Source organism: Dasypus novemcinctus, chromosome 3, assembly GCF_030445035.2.
Source record: "Dasypus novemcinctus isolate mDasNov1 chromosome 3, mDasNov1.1.hap2, whole genome shotgun sequence".
NCBI classification, from domain to species: domain Eukaryota; kingdom Metazoa; phylum Chordata; class Mammalia; order Cingulata; family Dasypodidae; genus Dasypus; species Dasypus novemcinctus.
The window spans coordinates 59775286-59802494 of record NC_080675.1 but is presented as its reverse complement, the minus strand read 5'-3'; the positions used below and the strand labels follow the sequence as shown (position 1 = coordinate 59802494).

The window sequence follows — 27209 nt, the reverse complement described above, 5'->3', positions numbered from 1 at the left end:
ATTCAGTTATGGAATGCTTTGATTATATCACTTTTTATTAGATCACTTTAGGGCCTTTGAGTGGACTACATCAGTGAGGCATGACTCAAGTTGGGTCTCCACCCTCTGGCTGAAGTCTTATATAAACTGAGACTGAAAGCAGAAATGCACAGAGAGGACAGCCACCATTTTGCTCTGCCATGTGAGAGAAGGCTCCAGAATCACCAACAGTTGCAGAAAGACAAAGAGGCCCTGAGAGGCTGAGAAAGATGTCCTGGAGGCGGGAGGCTGGAATCAGCAGAGCACAGAGGTATGGAAAGAGGCCCCCAGGAGGTTATACCCTCAGAGGAGCTTGAAGCTGACAGAGAAAGCAGCCAGAGGAGAGGCAGAGACCCAGAGAGAAAGCCCCCATTTTGCCATGCCACATTGCAATTTTCACAGCCTCAACACTGGAAGCTTTTACCCTAATAAATTCCTATTATAAAAGCCAATCCATTTCTGGTATTTTGCTCCCAGCAGCTTTGGCAAACTGAAACAGTCAGTCAATGAAGAACAAGAGTTAATACTAATAAGATAAATTCATTTAATTAAATATGAACAAGAGACCTTTGCTAATTTGGATAGGTACTCATTCTGTTCACATGGATGTCTATAGCGCTAATATTTTCCCAAGACAATCCAGAGCATCTCTTTTTCTCTCTTGTGTGTATGTTGTTGTTGCTGCTGCTTCTGTTGTAGCTAATTTAGTGAAAGAGGAGCATAGAAGGCAAAACTGTGATCCTTTGTGCAACAAGCTATGTGTACTTCGTAAGTTCATAAGAATTAATGTTGGTGTTTTTGGCAAGCCAATAAGGAAAACAAGCAGATAAGAGAAAAGCCTGGAGAACTGAGGATACTGAGTTTATTGTCACATTAGAGGTGTTGCAGCTGTGAAATTTCTTCTTGTAGTTAGAAACAGAAGGCTATAAAAAGCTTCATTGAGTAGAAAAATACAAATTATGGCAGATAAAAGCTAAGTAAAATAAACTTCTAATTAAATATAAATCACTCTCCTTGCTTTTGTCATTGTGTATATGGGAAATTAACCAATTTGAGATTAATCTAAAATCCAAGGTCATTTGGAAAGCAACTAGGCTTTCTTTGAGACTTGTCAGTCCAAATCCTTGGCTATTAAGCCTATGAAAAGATTTTCAGTGTTACTAGTAATCAAAGTGAAAAGGTGACTATTTTATGCTTATCAGATTGGCAAAGGTTAAAAAGAATGAAACTTGCAGGGAACAGACACTGTCAATCACAGCTTCACACTAGGTGAGGATATAAGTTGGTACATTTCTGAACGGTTATTTGTTAATATGCATCAGAATGTTAAACTGCATCTATCCCTTGTCTCAGCAGTTCCACTTTTAGGAACTCATTTTAAGAAGAAATGAGATGTGAATTACATGCCTTATGCTGTTTACTACAGGGTTATTTATAACAGAAAAAAATCCAAAACAAATTAAATGTCCATTGGTAAGTTATTACCTTAATACAGAACAGGATTTCCCCTACACTACATTATTATTAACACCTCACATTAGTACCGTTCATTTGCTACAACTGATGAAAATCATTTTTATAATCGATATTAACTAGTCCATGGTTTACCTTAGGATTCACTGTGTTGTAGTCCCATGGATTTTTTTTTTTTTTTAATTTTACCTCATAGGATTCTTGTGAGTTATATATAAGATAATATCTGGGAAATGTTCAGTACAATGCTTGGCAAATAGTAAGCTCTTAATAAATGTTAGCTCTGAGTAACCATATTTGGCTGCAGTTCCTGGCTCTCTGGTAGCAGAGCAGATGGCATGCAAAAATGTAAGGTATTCCAATACCCAGGAATGATTTCATGAAACTGAGAAGCAGTTATGAGAGGCTAGGAAGTAACCAATGGGCTCTGTCTGATTTCTGGACCAGCATTCAGGAAAAGAATAAAAGCAAAGACATAAAGAAAAAAAAAAAACACCTGAAATCAATACATATCATCTGGTACTAACCCAGACACTGGTACAAACTGGCCTGCCAAAAAGGGGAAGGGCTTATTACTGTAGCAAAGTAAGTCATTGATGGCAATAAGAAATTTGTTATTGTCTACCTCGTGGAAAACCATGGTATAATTCCAGGTAATGAAGCCATGGAGAAATCCTGAGTATACTAAAAATCTATCTATCTTTTACTCCCCAGAGAATAATACATTACTCTTAGTTTAATTTTGAACATATATCTATCCAAAAGATTAAATTGTCTTCCTGTGAAATGATTAACCTGGGAAACGTTTATCTGGGCTTACTGGATATTTTTTACATTTATATATTACATTTATATATTACATTACTGGATATTTTTATGTTGTTCCAAAAGCAATATTTTTTTCATAGTACACCTCAGTGGTTCTGCGAATACACATGTGTTTCCATTATCTACATCTAATAGGACATGAAAAATAAAGGATCATCTATATTTTTGTGAACTTGATCCTCTCAGGGTGTAATCTAGTTCCTAGATTTGACCTAATGCTTTGCTTGGAAGCCACCAAGATATTATTAGGGGTCTTGTGGTCACTTGAGTTTGGGCAGCTTCTAAAGGTCCAAGGATATTCAAACAGGAAAGGGGTTTTTAACCTTTTTTGTTTCATGGACCCCTTTGCCAGTCAGATGAAAACCAGAGACCCCTTACTAAGTCTACACTATATTGTATTATTTAATAAATATATCATACCCACACCAACACGTTCCCCACAAGAACATTTTTTTTGAAATTGAATTCGAGCTCATGGACCCCCTGTTAAGAACCCTGGTTTAAGCCCTATGTTACTTACTGATAGAGATTTTTCACTGACTGTTCAGTACTAGTCAAACTGAAATATAGTCCTTCTCTCTTCGGGTCATCAGTCTCCCCTCGGCAGAAGCCCACCCGGGCTGGAAGCTCAAGCTGGACATTGTAAGACTCTTTGGGGCGAGTTCCAAAGAACTGAAGGCCATTGGCAGGATAAAGAAAGAGGGCGTAGGTATCAGACTTATCAGATGCCAAAACAGCCTGGAAAGTGTTCAGCTGTGGGGAAAAAAAAAATATGAGAACACATGTTAGAAACATCTTTAAGAAAGGAAGAACCAAAAATTGAAATGCAAGCAAAGCATCAGGCAGTACAAAGGATTTTCCCCTTCCTTAGTCACTTACTCATTAGATTTTTCCAAATTGTTTTAATATAAATAATTATAATATTCTTTTAAATTTCCCCCTCAAATAACAGATATAATTTTATAAGTAATGTAATTTATTAACTTAGATTAAGATTTAAAATATACATAAAGCACAGGTTAAAAAATATTTTTAAATTTCAAACTTCTCATCTCTGTCTGGATAATTCATTCATTCATTCCGTGGTAGTTTGAGGCTGTATGTACCCAGAAAATCATGTTCTTAAAGCTGGCCCATTTCTGTGGGCGTGAAGCTATTGTGGGTGGGACCTTTTGGTTAGGTTACTTCAATTAAGGTGTGGCCTATGGTGGGTCTTAATCTTCTTACTGAAGTCCTTTATAAACATGATGAATAAGGGGAGAGAGAGAGGGAAAAAAAAAAGTCACAGAAGCAGAAAGCAAGCCATGAAAGCCAGAAGCTGAAAACAACAAAACTTGGAAGAGAAGGGAGAGACCAGCAGATGCTGCCATGCGGCTTGCCATGTGACAGAGGTATCCAGGATCATCAGCACCTGGTCTTTGGGGAGAAAGCATTGCATGATGATAGCCTGATATGGACGTTTTCACAGCCTCAAAACTTACGCTTGTAAGCTAACACATCCCCATTGGAAAAGCCAACCCATTTCTGGTATATTGCATTTCAGCAGACTAAAACACATTCATTCATTCATTCACCTATTTACTGAATGCCCATTATGGGCAGGCACAGTGTTAGGCATTGGCTAATCAAAAGGCCTCCTGACTGCTCTCACAGCCTCCCTCTCTTTTCTTTTTTATTTATCATTTCACCTCAGTACCAGAGTCATTATACCCTCAGTTCATAGTTGAAGAAACAGAGACACAGGGCTAAGGGATCAGAGTCATTATACCCTCGGTTCATAGTTGAAGAAACAGAGACACAGGGCTAAAGGATCTGCCTAAGCTCGGGTAGCTAGTGCTTATACAGGCAAGCTCCCAAGCCCACACCTTGAGCCATTTTTGCATGGTATTCAGGGTGACTTGTCATCTGGTCCCAAACTCTCCTTCCAGGCTCAGTTCCAGTGCAACTTCATCAGACTACTTAATATTTCTCATTTGTACCTCGTGCATTCATGCTTCTGTACACTTGCCTGGAAATCCCACTCAACCTTCAAATGCTGCCCCACAGATGTACTGTGTGAGTCCCTACAGAATTTTTTTTTTCCCTCAGACCCTCCATAACAACTTTATGGGTGTTTCTAGTAAGCATTCACCTCCTTTTGCCTTGGTTGCCATAGCTAACTATTTACATTTGTAAACGCCATTCATTTATTTATTTGCACTTTGATTCAAATAACCAGTACCTACTAAGCACTAGACATTATGCTTGGTGTTGAAAATGCAATGGAACAAAGGATAGGGAGATTCTGGCCACAAAGCTCAGAATTTAGAAGAAGGTGACAGCCAGGTTGGAATTATAAAAGCAGATTTAGACAAGGTGGTAGAGGCCATGGAGGAGGGTAGGCCCAAAACTCAGGGCTGGGGGCAGGGTAGCATCACAGAGGCAGCTTGTGAAGGTTAATAAACACTGCAGGAGAAAAGGCAGACCAGCAAAGAGAGGCCAAAAGTCTGGATTAGCCACAAACTCATACGCAGGTCCTTCTGGAATTCTTTATTTTCAACAAAAACCTTTCTGATTCGCCTATTATCTCATTATGCTATTTCCCCCCCCTAGAACACCCTGTTGATGATCTTATAAAGATGTTATATTTAGGAATCTGAGAATCTCTCTCTCTAAAACTTCCTCCTTTTATAACTTAATAAGGACCTGGGAAAGTATTTTTAAAATACTATGTACTTTGTAAATAATACAACTCTTGTTTGTTAGACAAACAAAATTGGGCACAGAGAAGAACATTATATTTTACAAAATAAAACACAGCAAAGAAAAGGAATGTGTCCTTCCTTTTCTTCTATACTAGGTCCTTTCCCACACATGCTGCTCAAGCCCTTTCCTCTGAGTAACTTTTAATTTTTTCTTTCAATGTTTAATTTCAAGCATAGTTTTGAGGGTTTGCTTATAGGACAAATAGAAACTCAGGTGTTAACATGATCTTCAAGTACAACAAAACATTATACAGTATACAACCTTTCTCTACTTATCTAGCTTGAAAAAGTAATTTTGCTTTGCTTTTTTCTTTAAGTCCACAAATAGACAGGGAGTCCAGTGTATGTGCTATTGTTGTATTTGTTGGTTGTTTTTTCAGCAAGCTTTCTTTTCCAAAAAACAAAAGACAAAGAATACATTCTAGAATTTCTAAGTTAGGAAGCCATAACTTGTGGCAAATGTAAACAAAGGCTGTTCTGGATCATGACTTTACATAGACATCACCAATTCATGTGGATTCAATAACTTCAGTTTTATTTCAGTAGAATAAATAAAAGTTCAACTAGGGAAAGAAAAGCATTTAAGGCAGGCAAAATATACCCATTTTAAAAGCTAAGCTTTCATAGCTCCTGGCACTGATCTCCCATTTTAAATGCAAGATAGGAGCAAATATCAGTTTTAAGTTGAGGGAAATTCTATAAGATAAGGTTGTATAGATTGTGAAGGAAATGAAGGGGATAGGGGAGGAGAAGGACAAGGTAAACATATTTGAAGGGGCGAGTCTGACTTTTTACTGCAGGATCTGGGTATTTAGAATTTATTCATTCTTTCAGTCAGTCAACAAGTTCATTTGAATTAAAATATATTCAACATCTTTTATATGCCATCTTTATTATACGTGACAAGTGTTTATTCATCACTGAAACAGGCAAATGGAGGAAGAAAACAACTCTATCTCAAACAGAATTTAGGATTCCAAAATACACTCGAAAGGAGTTTGCTGTTTAAAAACTTCCCAACGCACCAAAGAATCACTTTTAAAATTCTCTCTCTCTGCTCTACAAAATTCTACATTTAACTGCTAAAAAGCTGACTTCATTAAGTCCTGAAAGACTCCTCCTTCCAAAGCTCTCTTTGAGAGGCTTCCAGCCCAGAAAGGTCATTACATTCCTAGATACAAGCCTTAAGAGCCCCACATGTGGTCTCTGAAGGGAAACCCTCAGATAGGCTGCCAAACCCCACACAAGGGTCACTGGTTCCCAACTCCCCCAGGATCCCAGATTGGAGAGAGAGCCTCCATGGAGAGAGAAGCAGCTCAGGGCCAGCAGCCACTGAGCTTCCAGGTCTCCAACACCCTGTTATCAGAAAGAGAGAAAAGCCAGAGCCCTCAGCAAAAGCCAGGCAGCAGGATTCTGATTCTCCCTTCCAGGTATAGGACATCACCGGTCAACGCTGATTTGACATTCGGCAGGCTGATGGACACAAAACATGACCCCCTAATGGTTTCTAGTTTTTGCAATTCATTTGATTAATTTTAGCCACCTAGCAAAAAAAAAAAAAAAAAAAAAAAAAAAAAAAATCAGAACAATGCCATCCCTATCCCAAAGGACTTTGACTATAGAATCCTACAGAAATTAAACTGAAAAGTCAGGGGACTGCTGCAGCGGTCACAAAGTTTCCTCCGGGTCTTCCTTAGAGCTCTGTGCTCTCTATTGTTGAAGGATCATTGACTTCTGGCCTCCAGTGTTTGGTATGAGCACCAAACTCCATTCCTCCATCACAGGCATTGACTGTTGCCTGTAGGGCATTGTTACGTGCATGATTGTCCCTCATTCATTCTCTGCCCTAAATCCTACAGAACCTGCCAAAAATTCAAAGACCAATGCTCAGTACTATCAAGCCCCTAAAACTATATACTTCCTGACACTTCTAGCAACACTTCAGTATTTCTTTAACCAATTTCCATATGTCTCTTTTCTCTGTCTTCATAGCTGTATCTCAGACTCAAGTCAAACTCCCTAGATAGATTACTAGGCCTTCCATCTTCTGAACCTTAACTCTAGAAGTCCAAAAGCTACAATAAAGTTCTGCATTTACCTCTCACTTTCTCTGTGGCATCCATTTTACTCTCTTCAAGGCACCAGTCAGCATGCCTCAATCAGCTCGTAGAGGCCTCCATCAGGCTATCTTCTCATCTGTCTTAGGTGACTGCTGCACCACTCCCTTCATCCATTTCTCCAGCCCCAGTTCCCTCAGCCTTCTGTCATCATGCCCTAGCTCAGAACAGTCACTCCTGCTGCCTAATTCTCAGCGCCCAGTCATTCAGCCCTTTTAGCCAACTTAAATTCCAGGCCAAAAAACACATTCCCCATACTATGCAGATTTGTGTAACCCTGTTTTCTATAGCCTCATCCCCACAGCAAAACAAACAAAAAAAACCCTTCCCTGCCAAACAAATAAACAAAACAAAAATATTAAGTTCTTTGAAGGTCAACTGTGACTTTTTTGCTCTGTGAAATGCCTATGACAATTCAAGGACTCAGATTAACTGAATTGATAAACATTATTTGTTCATATTTTTCAGAGGCAAATACACCTTGACAGTCCTACAACATCCTGCCACACCTGCTATGAGCACCCGTGGAGAGAAAGGCCCACACTGAACAAAAAGTCTTTAAAATGATAAAGAAAACATGCCATTTCTCTGATATCTTTGCATTTCCAGTAACTTTGCAATATAAGGTTAGTATGCCAAGGTTCAAAAAAGGAATGTAGAATTTACACGGTTCCCTGAGCAAAGAACATTACTGTTTGCCAAAGTCTATCTCCAAAGAACTATTAAAATAAGAACGATTAAAGTAAGAACTCAAGTCCCAGCACTCTTTAAAATATTCAGAAGAATCTTCCATATGGGTAATTGAAAAATATCCTCTCTCCAAACAGAATTCTCTCTCCTTTCTAAATGAAACAAATTCTGAAGCCAATTCAGCATATGGCAATGTCTGAAAATGATTTTAATTAGAAAAGTAAAAAAGATATGAAATCTATGAATCTGCTCCCATCCCTCAAAAGAAGGAACACACAAAAGTCATAATGCAAAAAATCTTGTATTTACAGAGTCCTTACGCAATCTTGGATTTGACATAGGAGCATCCTCACAAGATAGAGAAATTTTTAAAAACCACCACCAGAATCTAGTTCTATCAAGCCAAGTAGGGGAATACAGATTGGGTGAGCACCTGCATTTGCTAGGTAGAAGGACTACAATGGCTATTAAAATGTCACCTCAGTTAATTCTCACAACCACGTAGGTACTGTAACTCCATTTTACAGGTTAGGAAACTAAGATAGAGGCTGGGTGATTGCTTCAAAAGTCACTGGATAACATTTCATAAACCACTCCTTTTTCAAATTTTAAAAATCTTTATTGTCATTGTCTTCACAGTCACTCTGTAAGATGGATAAGGGAAACAGTATTATCATGCTACAGATGAAGAAAAATAATAAAGTCATCTTGTCTATCTTGTAATTTTCAATTTCAAATAAGTCTGGATAAAATTTGCATCTTAAAGTTCTAGCATGATTTCACAACCCCAGAACCTCTCTGCAATTACTCATCTCTCCAACTCATCTTGCTTAACTCAACTTTATCTTTCTTTTCTCTGTTGAAAAAATAAGACAGATGCAGCTGAATTCTTTTCAGAGTATTGGGATAGTAATTTGGAAGTGATATTGGCATAAAAATGTCCTTCACAGCAGATTTCATTCCAAGTTCATTCTTCCTTTGAATGAAATACAGTTCCAAGGGCTCTTCTGGTACTACATGAAGACAATAACAATTACCAAGCCTAATTTATTGGAAATCTTAGGAAAAGACTACGTATATCACCTGGACCAAGAAAATGGACCTTGCATGAAAAGTCAGGGCAAAAGCAACAAAAGACTAACAATCAAGAAATCTTTTTTCTAACCCTGCCACTTGCCTCATCAACTCAGAATGCTGGACAATTGCCTTAACTTCGAATTGCCTTTATCTATAAAAATGCAAACAATAATTCCTGTCATACCTATCTTGTAGGATTGTTAAGGGAAGACAGCATAATAAAATAGTTATAAGAATTTAACAGGATAACTTGAATAAACAATGTATATAATGATTAAGTAATCAGTATTTCCTTCATACCTTTGCCCTTTCAATACTGTAAAAAAAGAGCTCACTTTACCTGCTTAAAATTGTTCAAAGGCTGCTTACTGCCAAAGAACCAAGTCCATTCTCCTAGCAGAGTGTAGTCTGCCTTCCCCATGGCCTTTCCAGCCTCATTTCTCACCAACCTCCCTTTTCAGTAATAATGTCCCAAATGTAATGCCCCAAACACATCATCCTGTATAACACATGGGTGACAGATGATATGCTATCCCTCCTGTCTGGAATGTTCCACCCTGTTCAATTCAGACTCAAAGCTATTTCTTCAATGCAACCTTCCCAGATCAAGTCACCTAACCAAAAAGTGGTCCTTAAGTCAGAGACTATTATACTTTTTACATTGAACAATTATCAATATCCCTACTGAACTATGAAGTCCTTGTGGGTAAAGAGCATGTCCTTTCACACTGTCTATCCTAGTTTTCACCTACAGTAAGTGAGCAAAAAAAAGTTTGCTGAATGAATAAACTTCAACTATTTTTAAATATAAAATGTTTATATATGCACATATGAATATGTGCGTAATTCCACAATATGCTGTGGTACTTCTGGTTAGTAGGATTGTCTATAGTGTTTATTTCCTTATATTCTGTGTTTTCCAAATTTTTATTACAGGCATGCTGTATTAGTCAGCCAAAGGGGCGCTGATGCAAAATACCAGAAACTGGTTGGTTTTTATAAAGGGTATTTATTTGGGGTAGGAGCTTACAGATACCAGGCCATAATGCATAAGTTACTTCCCTCACTAAAGTCTATTTTCATGTGTTGGAGTAAGATGGCTGCTGACATCTGCAAGGGTTCAGGCTTCCTGGGTTCCTCCCTTCCTGGGGCTGGTTTCTTTCCTCTGTGTGCTTACTTCCTGGGGCTCCAGCTTAAGACTTCAGCATCAAAATCCAACCTCAAAACATCAAAACTCCAACACCAAAAACAGTTAACTCTGTCTTTATCACCAAAGGATGGGGACTCAATGCCCTACTGGCACAAGAGGTTTAAATAATTACTTAATCAAGTAAACCTATGAATCCAATATAATCTAATATGCCCAGAAGAAAAGATCAGTTTACAAACATAATCCAATATTTCTTTTTGGAATTTATCAATAATATCAAACTGCTGCACACGCAATACTTAATTTTTCAAATAAGTTTTTTTTAAAAAAAACTTATAAATGAAAATGAATGCAACATAATGGTGGAAGCCTTGCCTTATATATCTTTGTATCCTCTCCAACCCAATCCTGTGCTCTGCACAAGATGTCCAGTATATCTGTTTGAATTTATTCTGTTGAACTCAACAATTGAGATGCCAAACTCATGCATTTGAAAAGTTATTCAATAAACAAAATGAGATGCTGCCTGACAAAAAAAAAAAAATAGCAAAAAATCATAAATCCAAATAGTTTTTATTTCTAGTATCTTATTTGCTTAGTACAGATTTTAGGAAATACTCATCTTACCCGCAACACAAATAAGAATAGCCACCATCTTGAACTACTCAGTGACAATGGGCAAGGTATTTAAACTCTTAGGGAAGGTATTGAAATCTTTATATAGCCAAGACACACCGTGATGAGTTAACACAGAAATAAATTTTTTTTTTCATCAGCTTTCTTTAGTTGGCTCCCTCATCTCTTTGCTCATAGTTTGCTTGTATTTTTTGCTTTTGTTTTTGCTCGTTGTTTTTGCTCATTGTCTGCTCATTGTTTGTTTTCTTTAGGAAGCACTGGGAACCAAACTGGGACCTCTAAACTTAACTGCTTGAGACATAGCCACTTCCAGAAATCAATTTTATGTGTTTTTTCAGATTCTTGTTCATTTTCAGAGGCAGAGCCACCCTGCCCCACCTGATGTCCATTTAGGGTACTTAAATGTTGCTGCCAAGCCTACATACTGAGAGTTTGAGCTGTTTTATATTCTCCAGGTAGAAATTATTAAAAAAAATTGAGGGCAGACTTCTGAAAACTAGGGAGCATGTAAATTGGTATCCAGGGAGTAATTTGGCAAGAGCTAGCAAGAATCTTATAAAAGGTGCATCCACTGTAGCCCACCAATTTCACTTCCTAAAATGTCAACTAAGGACAAGTGAAAAAATTCAGTTTAAGAAAAAGTACTTCACAGTATTATTTATAATAATGAAAACTGTAAACAACCTCAGTGACCACTGGGGACACCGGTTGAGTAACCTGTGGAAAATCTACTGTTTGAAATACTATGCAGTCATTATAAATGATGTAGAAATATATCTATTGACATTGAAACATGTACAATATGCTATTTAGTGAGAAAAAGGAAAAAAAGACCAGGTTAGAAACAGTACATGCACTAGGAACCCCTCATTGTTAGCAGGTTAGATAGATACAGACATGAATAGGGAGAAAATTCAGGAAGTCTACAGTCAAAAATTATTGTTGAGTAGGAAAACGAGTGTTTATTTTTCTTAAAATTGCCTGTATTTTCTGTTTTTTTCTTTCAATAAATATATAATCAGAAATGATACATACTTAGAGGTGACCCTGAAAATAACCCAACAGTAAACTGCCTTGGGTTCCCAGAGGCTTCGGCATCTGCTCTCTGGTCCTGGTATTCCCTAAGCAAAGTTTTCCTTGGTCGAATGGCTGCCTTCTCAGAGACTCAGAGGACGCCTGGAGACGACGGCCCTTCTAGCAGACTAGAGGGGGCTCTGAGCCAGGCCCGGGTTTCCAGGCCTGGCTTGAGCGCATCCCCCAGGTGGTGCCGCAGCAGCCGAGCCTCCCTGGTCCCTTACCTCCTCCGCGGGCTGCGCTCCACGGGTGACCTCTTGGTAGGCGCCCACCTGCTCCCAGGTCACCAGGAAGACGTGGGAGGGCGTGAAGCGCGCGGCGGAGCTCGCGAAGCCTGCGCGCACGTAACGCGAGGCCAGGTCCAGAACTGCTGGGGAGGTGTCCTCGCGGTACAGGACGCGGCCCCGGCCGTGGCTGGTGTCGATGTCAGCCAGGAAGGGCGCGATGGCCGGGAAGTCTGTGGGGAAATCATCGTCCACATACTGGGTCTCCCTGGGGAAGTCCTGGGTGGAGATGATACCGTTGGTGCCCACCTGGGGGGGAAGAGGACAAAGAGGTGACAGTCACTCACTTTGGAGAAAGCAGGAGGGCGGCCACCACAGGCTCAGACCTGCGCCAACCCCCGTCCCACAGGGACGGTAGGACAGCCAGGCTTCCATCTACCCTCGGCACGAAGCCTCTTCTTCCCCACAGGCTGGAAGCCCGATTCCCAGCTCAGGGTGACTGTCGCAACTTCAGCGGGGGGACCCGCCTCTACCCCAAAGCGCGACGAATAGGTCTGGGCGCCCTAGAATCTCGTTCACGCATCCTCTCGCTTCCCGCATAAGACAGCGGGGAGAAGAGCCTCGGGCCCGCGGAGGGGCTGCCCCAGCTCTGCAGCCGTGCACCGCCTTCTCGCGGTCCTAACTGTAAACTCCACGGGCCGTCTTAGCAACCCCACCTTTTTTTTCCCTCCTGGGACGCATAAATGGCTGCGGACAATTCTTGCCCTTCTTGAGATAAGGAACCGCAGCCGGTCAGACAGCTGCACGGCTGCAAAGCGGGAGCCCACCCCAGGGGCGCTCGGGGGCACCTGGACGTGACGACTCTCTTTTCCCCTCCCAAAGCAGGGTTCGGTGATCAACGCTACATTGAACCTTGGGAAGAAGGTGTGAGACATTTGCGGAGTCCCGCATCAGGAGCTGGCAGGACTTACGTAGAGGTCGCTGAATTGGGCTTCGTAGAAGCGCAGGGGAATGGCTAGCTTCACCGCGGCTGAGCTTTCGTCGTCCCCTTCCTGCAGAAGCTGGTCCCCCCGCGCCTCCCCGTAGGGGAAGAGCTCTTCTGGGTGCAGCGCTGCAGCCCGGGACAGCAGCAGCGGCAGCAGCAGCAGCACCGGCCCTGGCAGCGCGGGCCGCCCGGCCGCGCGTCCTCCGCTCATGCTCGCTCGGCCCGTGGGCTGCCCCGCCGCAGAGCGCACAGCCCCTACCCGCCCGCCAGCCCTGCCGCGGCGCCGCGCCAGCCTGGAACCCGGGTCCCCGCAGGCGCCCGCGGGGGGCGGGACTCCGGGCCCTCCCCGCGCACCGATTGGCTGCTGCCCTCGGCCGGGGCCCAATCACCCGGTCTGAGAAAGTTCGACAGCGGCTGCCACATCTGGTTCTTGTTAAAAGTTTGCTAAGGCAGCGGTGGCCCGCGCAGCGGGGCTGGCAAGGTAGAAACCTCGGCCCGGGCTACCCCGATCTGCCCCTTCCCCGCCTCCTTCCCGCGCGGGCGAACCCCGCGCCCGGGACCAAAGGGCCAGCAGGGTCGGACGGCAGCGGCGTGCAGACGACCTCAGCGCCAGGGCCCCCCGCGCCCGTGCGCCCTCGGCCGGCGCTGCGCGCCCCCCGGCTGGCAGGGCGAGGCCGTGGCGGTACGGCGTGAAGTCTGCGCCCCGCCCCGGGGTCTTGGCACCCCTCGCCCTCGAGGGCCGAGAAGCGTTGTCGCTCCTCCTGGAGACGCCCTGCCGAGAAGCGCGCCTTTGCACAAAGCCGCAGGCCGACCCCCAAGTTCCGTCCCCTTCCCCAAGGCCGCCTTGGAGGAGTGGGCCACCCGGCCGAACTGCCCGCCAGCCCGGACCCGGCAGCTCTGTTTACCTTCCTCAAGGGAAACCGCGCCCGGGAAAACCATGAAACGCGGCTGTGTGGTCGGGTCCATTCGGGGAATGGGGCGAGGCATCCCGTTTGGGCAGCAGACAGAAGGGAGGGGGAAGGTGAGGCGGGGCTCCTGGGAGGGGAACCCGGGTCCCTCGGAGCTGCCCACGCCGGCGGCCACCGAGGCGGTAACCCGAGCCGCTCCGCAGGGCAGGACACCGGGTGGAACCGCACAACCCCAAAACCAGCTGCGCCGTGTGGGGGAACCCCATCCACGATAAACATCCCCTCTGTGAAGCCTCAGGAGCCGGACGAGATTTTATTACCATTTTTATTATCAAGGGCTTGAAATTTCCCAGATAGCCTGTTTTCTCTTTTAGGGCCCCCATCTGTTCCTTGGAAGCAAAGATATTTTTAAAAGGAGAAAAAGCAAACCCTTGAAAAAGCCTTAAGGGAGTTTCAAAGCCAGATTTCTTTTTGTAAGTGTTTATACCAGTTATACAAATCCTTATAGGCCCACAGGGCCAAACATGAGAAACCTTGAAGGTACAAGACAGTGAGACTCATAGAGTCAACGATAAAATGGAAAGTTGGTCCAAAGCAGTTTGCTTCCACAGACTGTCAAAAGTTGTATATTTGCTGTTACGGAGACGTATTTATGCTTGTACATACATTTTCTCATTTTGGGGGGGAAAGATATTTCATTTTACTGAGGAGGGAATGAAGGCTTAAAGACATTAGGTGACTTGCTCAAGTCACCTAAAGTTATTCCTGGCTATAAAATCCTAGGCTCCCTGTAGCTTTTCTAAACCTCTCAATCCAGCATATTATCTAACATTTATTGAATGGAAATAAGCTATAAGCGAATGTAGCAGGCAAACTCTAAGATGGCCCGCAGTGATCCACATTCCCTATTCATGCCCTTGTAAACTCACCTTCCCTGAAATTGTGGGTGGCGGGCTGGCCTTGCTTCTAACAAGTAGAATATGGCAAAGGTGATGGGATGTCACTATTAGGCTTTATAAGATTGTGACTTCTGTCTTGTCAGCAGATTCTCTTTCTGTCTCTGATGAAGCAAGCTGCTATGTTGGAGAGGCCACATGACAAGGAACTGAGGGACAACCTCTGGCAACAGTTGCAGCTGAATTCCACCAACAATCCTGTAGGAAAGCGTGAAAGGGCTCCTTCCCCAGATGAGCCTTGAGAGGACATCCCAGCCCTAGCCAAGACTTTGCACCCTTGTGAGAAACCCTGAAGCTGAGGACCCAGTTAAGCAGGGTCCAGATTCAAGACCCATGGAAACTTTGAGTAAATGTGTGTTGTTTTAAACTGCTATGTTTTGAGGTAATTTGTTGTGCAGCAATTGATAACTGATACACCTAGACACTGTGCTAAGGAAACTAAGGCTTAGAGGGGTTAAATAAAATCAGTATTGTCACATGGCCGGTAAGTAGCAGAGATGGGATTTGAACCGAGTTCTCTCTGAATTCTAAACCTCTGCTCTTAATTGATAAATTATATTGCCACTGATGTGGGCTATGGGTGGGAGGCTCTTCGTCTCTTCAGAGATAACCTTAACCTAAGCTGTCTGTCCTGACTTGTGGGTGTGGGATGGTGAGAGGCTGCAGCCCTGCCCTTGGTAACCATGGCAACGACTCCAGTCCCAAGAAATAGTTTATCAATACAAACTCTATAAACTTTAAATATTCAGGGAAAATGCAAACCAAATGTGCTAAAAGCTTATCTAGAATGTATGAAGTCCATGTTAAAAGCTTACCTAGGATGTGGAAGATATATGCTAATTCAAGCCTATTGGGAACTGAAACAAAAGGACCATTTGGCCTTTCCTCTCTGTATAAAAGGAACTTGAAAGTCTTGTTCGGGTCTCAGGTTTGAAACAGAAAGCTCCTGAGCCCGGCCGGCCATCAATAAACCATTTTTCCTTCTCAAAATCATTTCTAAGTCTTGGCCTTTCTATACGCAAATAATTGAACCTCTCTCAAATTCGACACCACCACAAGATCCTTTGCAAGGTAGCTCTAGCCTACTTCTCTACCTTATCTGCTGCCCCAGCCATCCCTTCAGCTAAGATGTTAGTTCTCAAGTACAACATCATATTCTATGGTTTGGAACATCCTCACATGCTAGTCCCTTTACAATGCTTTTCTCAGTCAGTCTCATCTAGCCAACACCCACTCATCCTTCTCTTTCAGGAAGTTTTCCTGGAAACCACATCTCCTTTAAAAGCCCCTTCTTATAGTCACATGCTCTGTGCTTGCTGTTATCATCCCTCCTATTGTATACACCTGATCCATGTGTCCCCTCACCACCACAACACCTTGAGGGCAGGAACTTGTCTCATTCAGTGCCTGGGGCAATGCTGCTGGCTCAGAAGAAGTTTAAGAAATATTTGTTGAGTGAGAAAGGTGAGCAAACAGACCTGGGACTAGGACTCATGTCTGCTGACTTAAAAATGCCAACCTTCTTTCTTCTATACCACTTTTCCTCCTAAATTAACTTGAATCTTGTAGTCCTCTTTACCAAGCTGCTTAGCACTTCACCAATCACCATTCCTTCCCCAGTGTCTGTCATTTTTTCATTCATCCATTCAACAGCAATTTCCTGCAAGTTTACCATGACAAACCCAACTCTACAAGAAATAAAGGAGTACAATATGTGGCCCCTGACCTCAAGGAATTCATGATACAGTTGGGAAAACAAAGCCCAAGTATGAAAAAAGAAGCAGTGCTGCAATGTAGCATGCAATTAACAGCCAAACAAGCAAAAAGGGTCCTTGAATCAAGAGGATGTCATCAGTTTTGAATCTCATTCTATCTGAGTACAAACAAATAGATAGGATAGAGAAGAGACTGAAATAAGCAGTCCTGGCTCTTGTCTGCGTAAAGTCACTGAATTTTCCTTGAAATGCGAGGCTTTGGACAACTGTGCTTGAGCAGACATTCCTTTAAGCTCTTATTCTAATATTATTTTTAAAAGACTCCACGGCTCTGAAAGAGGGTTTTCCTTCTTAAAATGTCACTTTATGTCTTGGGGAAAAGAAAAAAAAAATCCATCATACTTATTTCATTGGTCAAAGTAAATACTGAAGAAATACTTCTCTTGTATCCACAGCTCCCTTTTCAAGAGTAGAATTTCCGTGACCTGCCAGACTGGCTAAAGAGGCAGAGACCCCTTTCAGTTTAGAGGTTATAGAGGACTTCTTCTGCAAAAGTGTTTAACCCTCTTGGATTGGATCTTCGGAGTAGATCTGAGCATTTCTTGGGAGGTAACATTACTTAGATGCAGAACTTTTTATCTCAAGCCATGGATGTTACCAGATCCCTTACCAATAAGACCTCAGCAAGATTCTTGATAGTTATATTTTTTTGTGGTTATATTTCTGTTATAAATACTAACACTTCAAGAATGATGATACTTCCTGTTATTTTAATCAAGAGAATGAAAACACATTTGCTTCACAGTGTGGCAAATAGATGTTGGTATTGAAGGGCAAGTTCTATCTATAGCCCTGAACAACATGCATACAGGTTGGTGTTGGGAGTAGGCTTGGTAGAAAATGTTTCTGTTCTTTTTGCACATAGTAGGGTTTTTTGCATAACTTTACTATCCATTAAATTCCAGGGTGGGTGTGTTAGCGTCTATCAAAAATAGAGTCTGGCAAATTAGCATGTCTCCACAGACTCAGGTTAAACTGAAATTACTTTAGGTCTAGGAAAAACCATGGTGGAAGAAAGTATTTAAAATGTATAATATGAAAAGACTCTGAGCCTTTCAATCCTTTGCTACTGATCACTGCAGATGCAACTTTGCCATGATGTTTCTAAGTATAGAGAGGTTTGCCGTGGCAGACACTATCGAGTGCTTTCCAAGTAGGCATCCCGTTTTATTCTTTTGTTTCAAAAACCCCATATCATAAAAGGGGCAATAGGCCCAGGAATGGTGGGCTCCTCCCTCAGTCCCATGACGTGGTCTAAGCCAATCATGATTATGTCTTTCCCCTTCACAGTAATTGGCCATGTGACTCAATTCTCACCAAGGGAAAGAAAGAATAGTTTGCTGAGGCCTACTGGGAAAGATGGTCATTTGTAACTAACAAACTTCTTTTCCTTCCTGCACGTTGGTAATGTCATGTAAGTTTGTGATGCATGAAATTTTAACAGCCACTCTGCAACCAAGAGGACCAAGCCTGGAGACAAAAGTCATCATTGTGAGGATGGTAGAAAGGACAGGTATAAAGAGCCTGAGTCATGCTTGATGTCATTGAGCCAGTGAATTAACCAATCCTGGAAATGCCTTACTCCAGTGTCTTGTTTTCTGAATAGTCTCACTATTCTAACCACTTTTAGTTAATTATTCTGTTACTTACAGCCCAAAGTCTTTTAACTGAACAAGAGGTAAACATTTTAATAAGCTAATAGAGGATTTTTTGTTGTTGGGTGCTGTAATCCAATAAAAAAATAAGAAAATAGGTGTTTGTGTTTTTGTATACAAAAGATTAGAATTATTTTCCAACTTGTCTAGGTCCTATTGAGTTTCTCAAGTAATTGCCCACCAAACTCTAGTTTCTCTAGTTGCACAGATGACATTACCTCTGTCTTCATTACCAGAGCTACTATCACAAATACCACAAACTGGTTTGGGCTCTACAACAGGAATTTACTGTCTCATAGTTTTGAGGCTAGAAGAAGTCCAAAATCAAGATATGGGCAAGGCTTGCTTTCTCCAGAGTCTGCAGCATTCTAGTGCTGGCTGCTGGCAATCCCTTGGGTTCCTTGGCTTGTATCTCTACCCCCTGTCAAATGGCAATGTCCTCTCCTTTCTGACTTCTGTGCTTTCAGGTTCTCTTTATAAAGCCTCCAATAATCTGGTTTAAGACCCATCTTTATTCAGTTGGCCACACTTTAATTAAAAATAATATCTTCCGAAGGTCCTATTTACAATGAGTTCACACTCATAATGACACAGATTAAGATTAAAATGTGTTTATTGGGGTACATAATTCAACCTACCACATCCATCAACAAACAAATTTATCTGCAGCTGATGTTTACTTTGGTCTTAGGAGGACAGGTGACCCTTCTATGACTGCTGAGCTGTAGACTTCTGGGGCATTCCATCAGAATTCCCATACCCTCTTGATCCTTGCTCTAGTCCTTGCTCTATCAGTTATCTCCCCCTCTCTTGTATCTTCAGCCCCTCCCTTTCTATTGGCTACTCTCAGCTCTAAACACATTCTGGTCATACCTATTTTTTTAAAAAACCCACAAAAATAAAATTCCTTGCTTCATTGTCTCCTTTGTTTGATTTCTCTTACCTTCAAAAACCTCCAAAGGAATTTATACTCCACTGCTCTGAATTCTTTCCACTGCCATCACTTCACTGAAACTTCTCAGGCAGAGGTCAGCAGTGAAATTCATGTCACCAAGTCCTATAGACACTTTTTAAGTCTTATCTTACTGGAGCTTTTTGGTCCTTCTGACCCTCCTAGCCTCTCATTTCTAGAAATTCTCCACTTCCTTGACTTCAGGATGATTTCTTTTGTAGGGTCCCCGTTATCTGAAAACACAGCATGACTGTGTCCCTCTGCTCTTTTCCCTCCCCAAGCTTTGTTGAGTATCTTGATGCCTCTAATGGCCTCACTTCCCAACTATATTATAATAACCTCCCTATGTCCCCAGCCTGAGCCTTCACTTGAGGTGTGAACTTATAGCCAACTCCCTCTTGCACATGCCACTGGCCTGGCCCATGAGTCCCTCAAACCCACATCTAGGAGGACTAGAGCCATTACTCAGAATTTCTCAGTTTTCAGCTCCACTTAGTGGCAACAATATCCATTTCATTATTACCGTTGTTCTGTTTTAGGTCCCCACCACATCTTACCTGTTAGCTTTTGTGGCAGAAGCTATAGGTTAGCTTACCCAACACTTATTCCCAACCTCTTTTTCCCTTGCCCACATTTATTCTAGTCATAAGAAGATTATTGCTTTCTCAGTTTCCTTGCCATTACAGGAGGCCATCTGGTATAGCACTGACCTAACTGCCAGAAGTCTACCAAAAGCCCTCTTGTTTCAGAGAGGGCTTTTTCTTGGGTGATTAAAGGGGGTAGTTGCACCTTTACCCATTCCTGCTGTCTTAAATAAGGATGTGATGATTTGAGCTCACTCATCCATCTTGTGACCATGAGGTGACAACCATGACAAAAGCCAACATGCTAAGCAAAGCAGAAAGACAGAAGGGAGAAGATTGTCTGAACCAGTTCACCATCTGAAGACTCTTGTTATATGACAAATAAACCCTCTTTGCTCAAGCTGCTGTTATGTACAGGGATACCCAATCCTAACTAATACAGTCCTTCCCTAAATCCTTCTCTATATGCACCAAAACCACAAATACGATTATCACATATCATCAAATAAAACCTTTTGGTGAATTTCCCTCACCTTTAAGATGAAGTTTAAGCTGTCCAACAAGACTGAAAAAATCCTCTCTGTCTGTCCTCTCCTGCCCTTTCCTGCCTCATACCTTTAGAAATACTAAACTGCTTATAGCTCCCCTTCCACATGAACAGCACGACCCTGGCATGCCTCTGTTTATACTGTTCTTTGCCTGGAACACCCTTCCCATCTTCTGATGAACTCTTTCCTTCTCTGCAGTGTGCAGTTTAGACATCACATCACATTGACAGCCTCCCTGATTTCCAGATTCTGCAGAGTCTCTTTTGTGTGGTGTTAACACCTGGCCACCCCTTGTCTTAGTTCTTCACCTAAAAATACTGAAATCCTATTTATATCTGTCCCTTCTTCACCTGTTTAAAATGACTCGAGGGTAGTTTTCATGTAATGGCTTACTATTGTATTCTTTTTTTCTTATGCTCCTTATCTATTCATTCTCTCTCTTTCTGGCTATTTTTACCACAAGCCAGAGCATACGGAAGAGAAGGGCCCTAGAAATGTATTCCTTGATTGTCACACCTGGTCATTAGAAGGCAAACAACCCTGGAAGGTAGGACCATATTTTCCTGATTATCTCACGGGTTTAGCATGGTACCTGGTATAGAAGGGCTATTCAATAAACACCTTGTTTTAGTCTCCTAGGCTGCTCAAGCAAAGGCCATGAAATGGGTAGGCTTAATCAATGGTAATTTATTAGCTTACAGTTTTGAGGCTAAAAGAAAGCCCAAATCAATGCATAATCAAGACAATGATTTTTCCCAGAAGACTGGCGTTCTTGGGTGATCCCCAGCATACGGTGGCATCTCCTGTCTTCTGGGTTCTGCTGATATAGTGTCTTGCTTCCTGTTGCTTTTTCTCTGTGTGTCTGAATTTCATTCTCTTATAAAGACTCCAGTAATAGGATTAAGACCCATATTGATTGAGTTGGGACACACCATAACTGAAGTAACTTCATCAAAAGGTCCTATTTAGGGAAGTGGACTTTGCCCAGTGGTTAAGGCATCTATCTACCACATGGGAGGTCCGCCGTGCTACTCAGGGGTGTCCCCGTGTAGGGGAGCCCCACACGCAAGGAGTGTGCCCTATAAGGAGAGCCGCCCAGCACGAAAGAAAAGTGCAGCCTGCCTAAGAATGGCGCCACCCACACGGAGAGATGACACAAGATGACACAACAAAAAGAAGCACAGATTCCCGTGCCACTGACAACAACAGAAGCGGACAAAGAAGAAGATGCAGCAAATAGACACAGAGAACAGACAACTGGGGTGGAGGGGAAGGGGAGAGAAATAAATAAATAAATAAATCTTTAAAAAAAAAAAGATCCTATTTACAATGGGTTCACACCCATAGGAATGGATTAATTTAAGAACATATTTTTCTGGGGTGCATACAGCTTCAAACCATCACACCCTTGTTGACTTGAATTGTTAAAAGATGCTATAAAAAATATTTTATAACTCATGAACTTTTCTTGAATAGTGCACTCCCTGATTCTTCACATATTTATTGCAGATGGATTGTTGCTGGAAATATAGGGGTTAAAAGGGGTGGTTTTTATGTTGGTAGACAAGATATCTCCACTGCTAATGATATTTGAAGACATTTTGCTAATGGCATTATTTTCCTCTAGAAAGATTTTGTTGCGGAAAGGCCAATATTGCTCTCGCCACCCTCATAACTCCTACTACAAGCATAGACTGACCCACATAATTAAGTACTTAATTACATAACATCTGTATCCATCTTCTTCACAAAGACTTCTCTCCCCACCCAGTCATAAGTTCCTGAAAGGTTCTAGTTTTCATTTCCTTTAAGACTCCCACAGCTATCCAACACAATGTTGAGTAAATAAGGACTGGTCAATTTCGAATGAGTTGAGTGATTGCCCAAGAATGATCTCAGTATGTACAGTCTCCACTGGGTTGTGACTGTGTTTCCAGAGCCTGTTGTCCTTGGCTTCAACTGTGCTTCTTTCCTAGACATGCTGTGCTTCTCACCAAATCGAATCACTTCATTTCTGTTGCACGTGACCTTCTGGACACTGTCACTTCCTTAGAAGTTGGTGCATGAGTCAGAACAACGCTAATGATGCCAATAATAATAATAGCAAGCCTTAATTGAGCTGCTATAATAAACCAGGCTCTGGCTAAGGACTGTATATGCATTATTGCATTAATCCAACCAATATGTCCCATTTACTGATAAACAAACTAAGCTGAGAGGGATTAAGTAACTTGACCATGATCCCAGGCCAGTGAGGGTTGAAACCAGAATTCAAATCGAGGCAGTCTGACCCTTGACCCAAGCTTTTAACCTTCTGAGACTGTGGGTCTGATCCTTTGGTAGACCAGTCACTTTGCTCAATAGCACAGTCTTTAGACATATCTCTATTTCTTCAGGCCTGATGAAAGTAATTATCTTTAATAGTCCCTATCATTTATAAAATCATAATTATATTGACTTTATTGACTATCATGTCACACATGCTTAGAGAACCATAAATAACTAAACTTTGTAGAGAAAACACATCCTTATCCTTATGGAGTTTGCAATCTAGATTTGTATATTGCAATAGTTATAATTTGTTAAGCACTTATTGTGTACTAGACTCTGCAATATATTATTTGCAATCCTTACAGCAACCATACATGATAAGGAAAATAAGATTCTGAGAATTTAAGCTGGCAGTAGCTGAGCTAGGATGTGAATGGTCCCAAGGGCTGCATCAAACATAAAAATAGTTATGCTTCATTTTTCATTATCATTCATTCATATAGTCAACATATATAAATTACTAAATATGTTATATATAAATAAGCCCTCTAAAATAGCTGTGTACTCCAAAATGATCCAGAAATCTTCTGAGCAAAGACCTTAGACACAACAAAACCAACAACAACAAACAAATGAAGAAAAGGCAGAAATGTGAAGTCTCCGAAATCGAGTTCTCTCCTCAGTCTTTGATTCCATTGGTATGGAAAGATCCCAAGCAGGAGAATGTCCACATCAAACGCTATTCATGTTTCTTCACACTGTAAGACTATTACGAAGATTAGCATGGATAAGAACATGTTCTCAGATTCTAAATGATGAAAAGTGGGCTATGTCCTCTGGCTGCCCTTCTTTTCACCATGGTCATGGAACCTGATAAAGATGCTCCATGAGTTGGGTGGGGCACGTTTCCCACTGCCAAAGTAAAGTGGAAAAGAAGCCCCCTCCTCTCTGCTGAGGGGGATGGATTTATTACCAAGAAGCTAGAGCAAACCTCAGAAGCAGCTACGTCAGTGTACTAACCATGAGAAAGGCAGGAGAAGCAAGTACACCAAAATGGAAATCACTGATTTTAGCATGCAGTCACAGTAAATAAATACTTCTAGTAGGTCAGCTTATTTGAAGAATTTTGTAGCTAGCTTATCCTGACAAAGTACATGAGGATGTGGACTTAACTCCCAATCAGACGTTCTATAGTTGTGGTTCTCAATAATTTATTGCTCATCAGAATCAGCTGGAGAAGTTTTTAAATTCTCAAAACCCAAATCAATTAAATCAGAATCTCTGGAGGAGGGGGACTTGGGTGTCAGTATATTTAAAGTTCCCTCAGGTGATTCAAAGTGTTGCCAAAATTGAGAACCACTGTTTTTACAGAAATCAATATAGGTTTTTCTTTGGTCAAAGTGACTGATTCATTGAACTTACTCTCAATCTATTTTCAAGATAAAAATCATCTCTTGTATAGAGATAAGAGCAATAAGGTTAAAACAAATCCTTAAAGGGTATAGTCAGAATCTATAAATGATTTTGGGGGGGAAAATGACCTTATCATCTCTGGTCAGTCCTGTGGGAGTAGAATGATCCCTGGCCTGGGAAAGAATTAAAAAAATGAAGCTCCTAGATTTTCCCAATAGTGTGTCAATTGTGTTAGTGTGCATCTGAGGTTTATGGAGCTTTCATTGATACACCAAACTGAGTATTGATATGTCAGGCACCAGATAGAGAATTTGGTCAGGAATTGAACAAAATCAAGTCCTTGGCAATAGTTTCCTGGATATACCTGATGTATTAGTCAGCCAAAAGGATGCTGATGCAAAATACCATAAATTGGTTGGTTTTTATAAAGGGCATTTATTTGGGGTAGGAGTTTACAGATACCAGGCCATAAAGCATAAGTTACTTCCCTCACCAAAGTCTATTTTCACGTGTTGGAGCAAGGTGGCTGCCGTTGTCTATGAGGGTTCAGGCTTCCTGGGTTCCTCCCTTCCTGGGGCTTGCTTCTCTTTCCTCTGTGTGCTTACTTCTTGGGGCTCCAGCTTAAGACTTGAGCATCAAACTCCAACATCAAAAACCCTTAACTCTGTCCTTTGCCATGCCTCTTATCTGAGAGTCCCCACCCACCAAGGGGTGGGTACTCAAGACTCTACTGACAATATAATCTCATATGCCCAGAGGAAAAGACCAGTTTACAAACATAAGCCAAAATTTCTTTTTGGAATTCATCAATAATATCAAACTGCTATACCTGATATTAAGTAGGTGTCTCCAGAATGGCTTTGGAATTGGCTAATGGGTAAAGGCTGAAAGAAATGTGAGGTATTTGGTAGAAAAGTCTTAGATTGCTTTGAAAAGACTGTGGTAGAAATATGGATGCTAAAGATATTTCTGATGAGGCCTTAGACAGAAATGATGAATGTGTCTTTGCAAACTGGAAGAAAGGTGACTTGTTTTAAAGTGGCAGAGAACTTAGCAAAATTGAGTCCTAATGTCAGAGGGAGGGCAGAATTTGAAAGTGATGAGCTTGGATATTTAACTGAGGATATTTCTAAACTAAAATGTAAAGTGCAGTCTGGCTTCTCTTTGCAGACTTTAGTAAAATGTGAGAGGAAAAGGATAAGCTGAGAACTGAATTCCTAGGCACAAAGAAAACAGGAATTGATGATTTGAAAAATTCTGAGTTTCCAGAAAGTGAATCCCTAGAACGTAGTGTTCCATACAAGGGTTTAAGTGAACATGGATCCAGTCAGCCATTTCAGCACAAGTCAGGATTGGAAATGCAGTTATCCAGAAAGGATTTGTGGAAAGTTCTTTTGTCTGATGATTTAGACCTCTGTGTGCTACATGCAAAACCGGTAAGTTTTTTTTGGTGTGTGTGAGATTTTTGTGAATAGAACCACTGCCAGCCTGGGCTAAAAGGGACATAAAAATGAACAAATTGAAGGAAAAATGAGTTCAAAGGCAGAGCCATGGAAGCTGAGGTCTGGACTTAGGCCAAGAGAGAAAGCCCCCTCACGTGTGTGGAAAGTGTGAGTATGCTACAGCACATGGAGAGGACGGGCCTTCAGCTCCATTGTTCAAGAAGAGTGTTACCATCCCAGTTTTCTCAGATGTCTGGGGAATTGCAGAGAATTTGGCCACCACCCCAGTGTTTGACAAGAGTAGAGCCTAGAGTCTGGTCACCATCTCTATGCTTGACAAGGGTTGAACCCTCACCACAGTATTTGGGGAGAGCAGCTCCCCAGTATTTTGGGAGAGAATGGCCCCTGTGCAAGCACTTGGAAATGGTGGGACTGTCATTCCACCAGGGTTGGAGGACAAAACATGGTTCTATAAATGACTCGCCGACCTTGAAATCTAAAGGACTATGCCCTGCAGGGTTTCAGAATTGTATGGGACCCATGACCCCCATTTTCCTTAAATTTTTCCCCATGGAATGGGAATGTTTATCCTATGCCTGTCCCTTCTTTGTATATTAGAAGCATATAACTTGTTATCTAAGTTTCACAGGTCCACAGATGGAGGGGAAATGTGCCCCAGGACAGACCACACTTAAAATCGATTTTGATGAGACTTCCTACTTAGGATTGTTATTGAAATGATTTAAGGTTTTTGGGATGTTGTGATGGAATGACTGTATTTTACATATGGAAGGAATTTTTTTTTTAAGATTTATTTATTTATTTCTCTCCCCTTCACCCCCACCCAGGTTGTCTGTTCTCTGTGTCTATTTGCTGCATCTTCTTTGTCAACTTCTGTTGTTGTCAGTGGCACGGGCATCTGTGTTTCTTTTTGTTGCGTCATCTTGTTGTGTCAGCTCTCTGTGTGTGTGGCACCATTCTTGGGCAGGCTGCACTTTCTTTCGCACTGGGCGGCTCTCCTTACGGGGCGCACTCCTTGTGTGTGGGGCTCCCCTACACGGGGGACACCCCTTCGTGGCACGGCACTCCTTGCATGCATCAGCATATGGAAAGAATTTGTCTTTTTGTGGTCCAAAGGGTGAAATGTAGTGTTTTGAAATTTTATATACCACAGAAAAGCATGTCCTGAAAGCTAATCCATTCCTGTGTGTATGAACCCTTTGTAAGTAGGATCTTTTGATAAGGCTACTTCAGTTAAGGGGTGACCCACCTCATTCATAATGTGTCCCAACTTTCTTACTGGAGTTCTTTATAAATGGGATAAAGAGAAAGAGAGAGAGAAAACCATGGAAGCAAGAGCTGAAATAAAATATACCTAGAAGAGAAGGGAGAGGACAGCAGATGCCAACATATGCCTTGCCACGTGACAGTCCAAGATCACTGGCAGATGGTCCTCAGGAAGAAAGCATCATCTTGATGGTGCCTTGATTTGGACATTTTCACAGCCTCAAAACTGTAAGCCTGTAAGCTAATAAATTCCCATTGTTAAAAGCCAACACATTTCATGGTTTCTGCTTTAAGCAGCCCAGGAAACTAAAACACCACTGATAGATTCTCATGTCCTAATGCAGTACCTGACACATGGTAGGTGTTCAATATATATTGATTGAATGAATAAAAATTTACTTC

At 41.8% G+C, this 27209-nt stretch overlaps 1 protein-coding gene across 3 annotated transcripts in view; it reads right to left on the bottom strand.

Annotated features, from left to right (window-relative positions):
• The window catches only part of NID2 (nidogen 2), a 97542-nt gene extending 84222 nt beyond the window's left edge, over positions 1-13320 (bottom strand). The window contains exons 1-3 of one of the 3 annotated variants that reach the window (XM_004454082.5): positions 13003-13320; positions 12032-12340; positions 2840-3072 (exon numbers count right to left, since the gene is read on the bottom strand). In XM_004454082.5, coding sequence (XP_004454139.2) covers positions 2840-3072; positions 12032-12340; positions 13003-13227 — 767 coding nt within the window. In that variant the 5' untranslated portion in view covers positions 13228-13320. The remainder of the gene's footprint in view (positions 1-2839; positions 3073-12031; positions 12341-13002) is intronic. The other 2 variants (XM_004454083.4, XM_012523536.4) reach the window with 2 other exon arrangements.
• Between the last annotated feature and the right edge of the window lie 13889 nt (positions 13321-27209).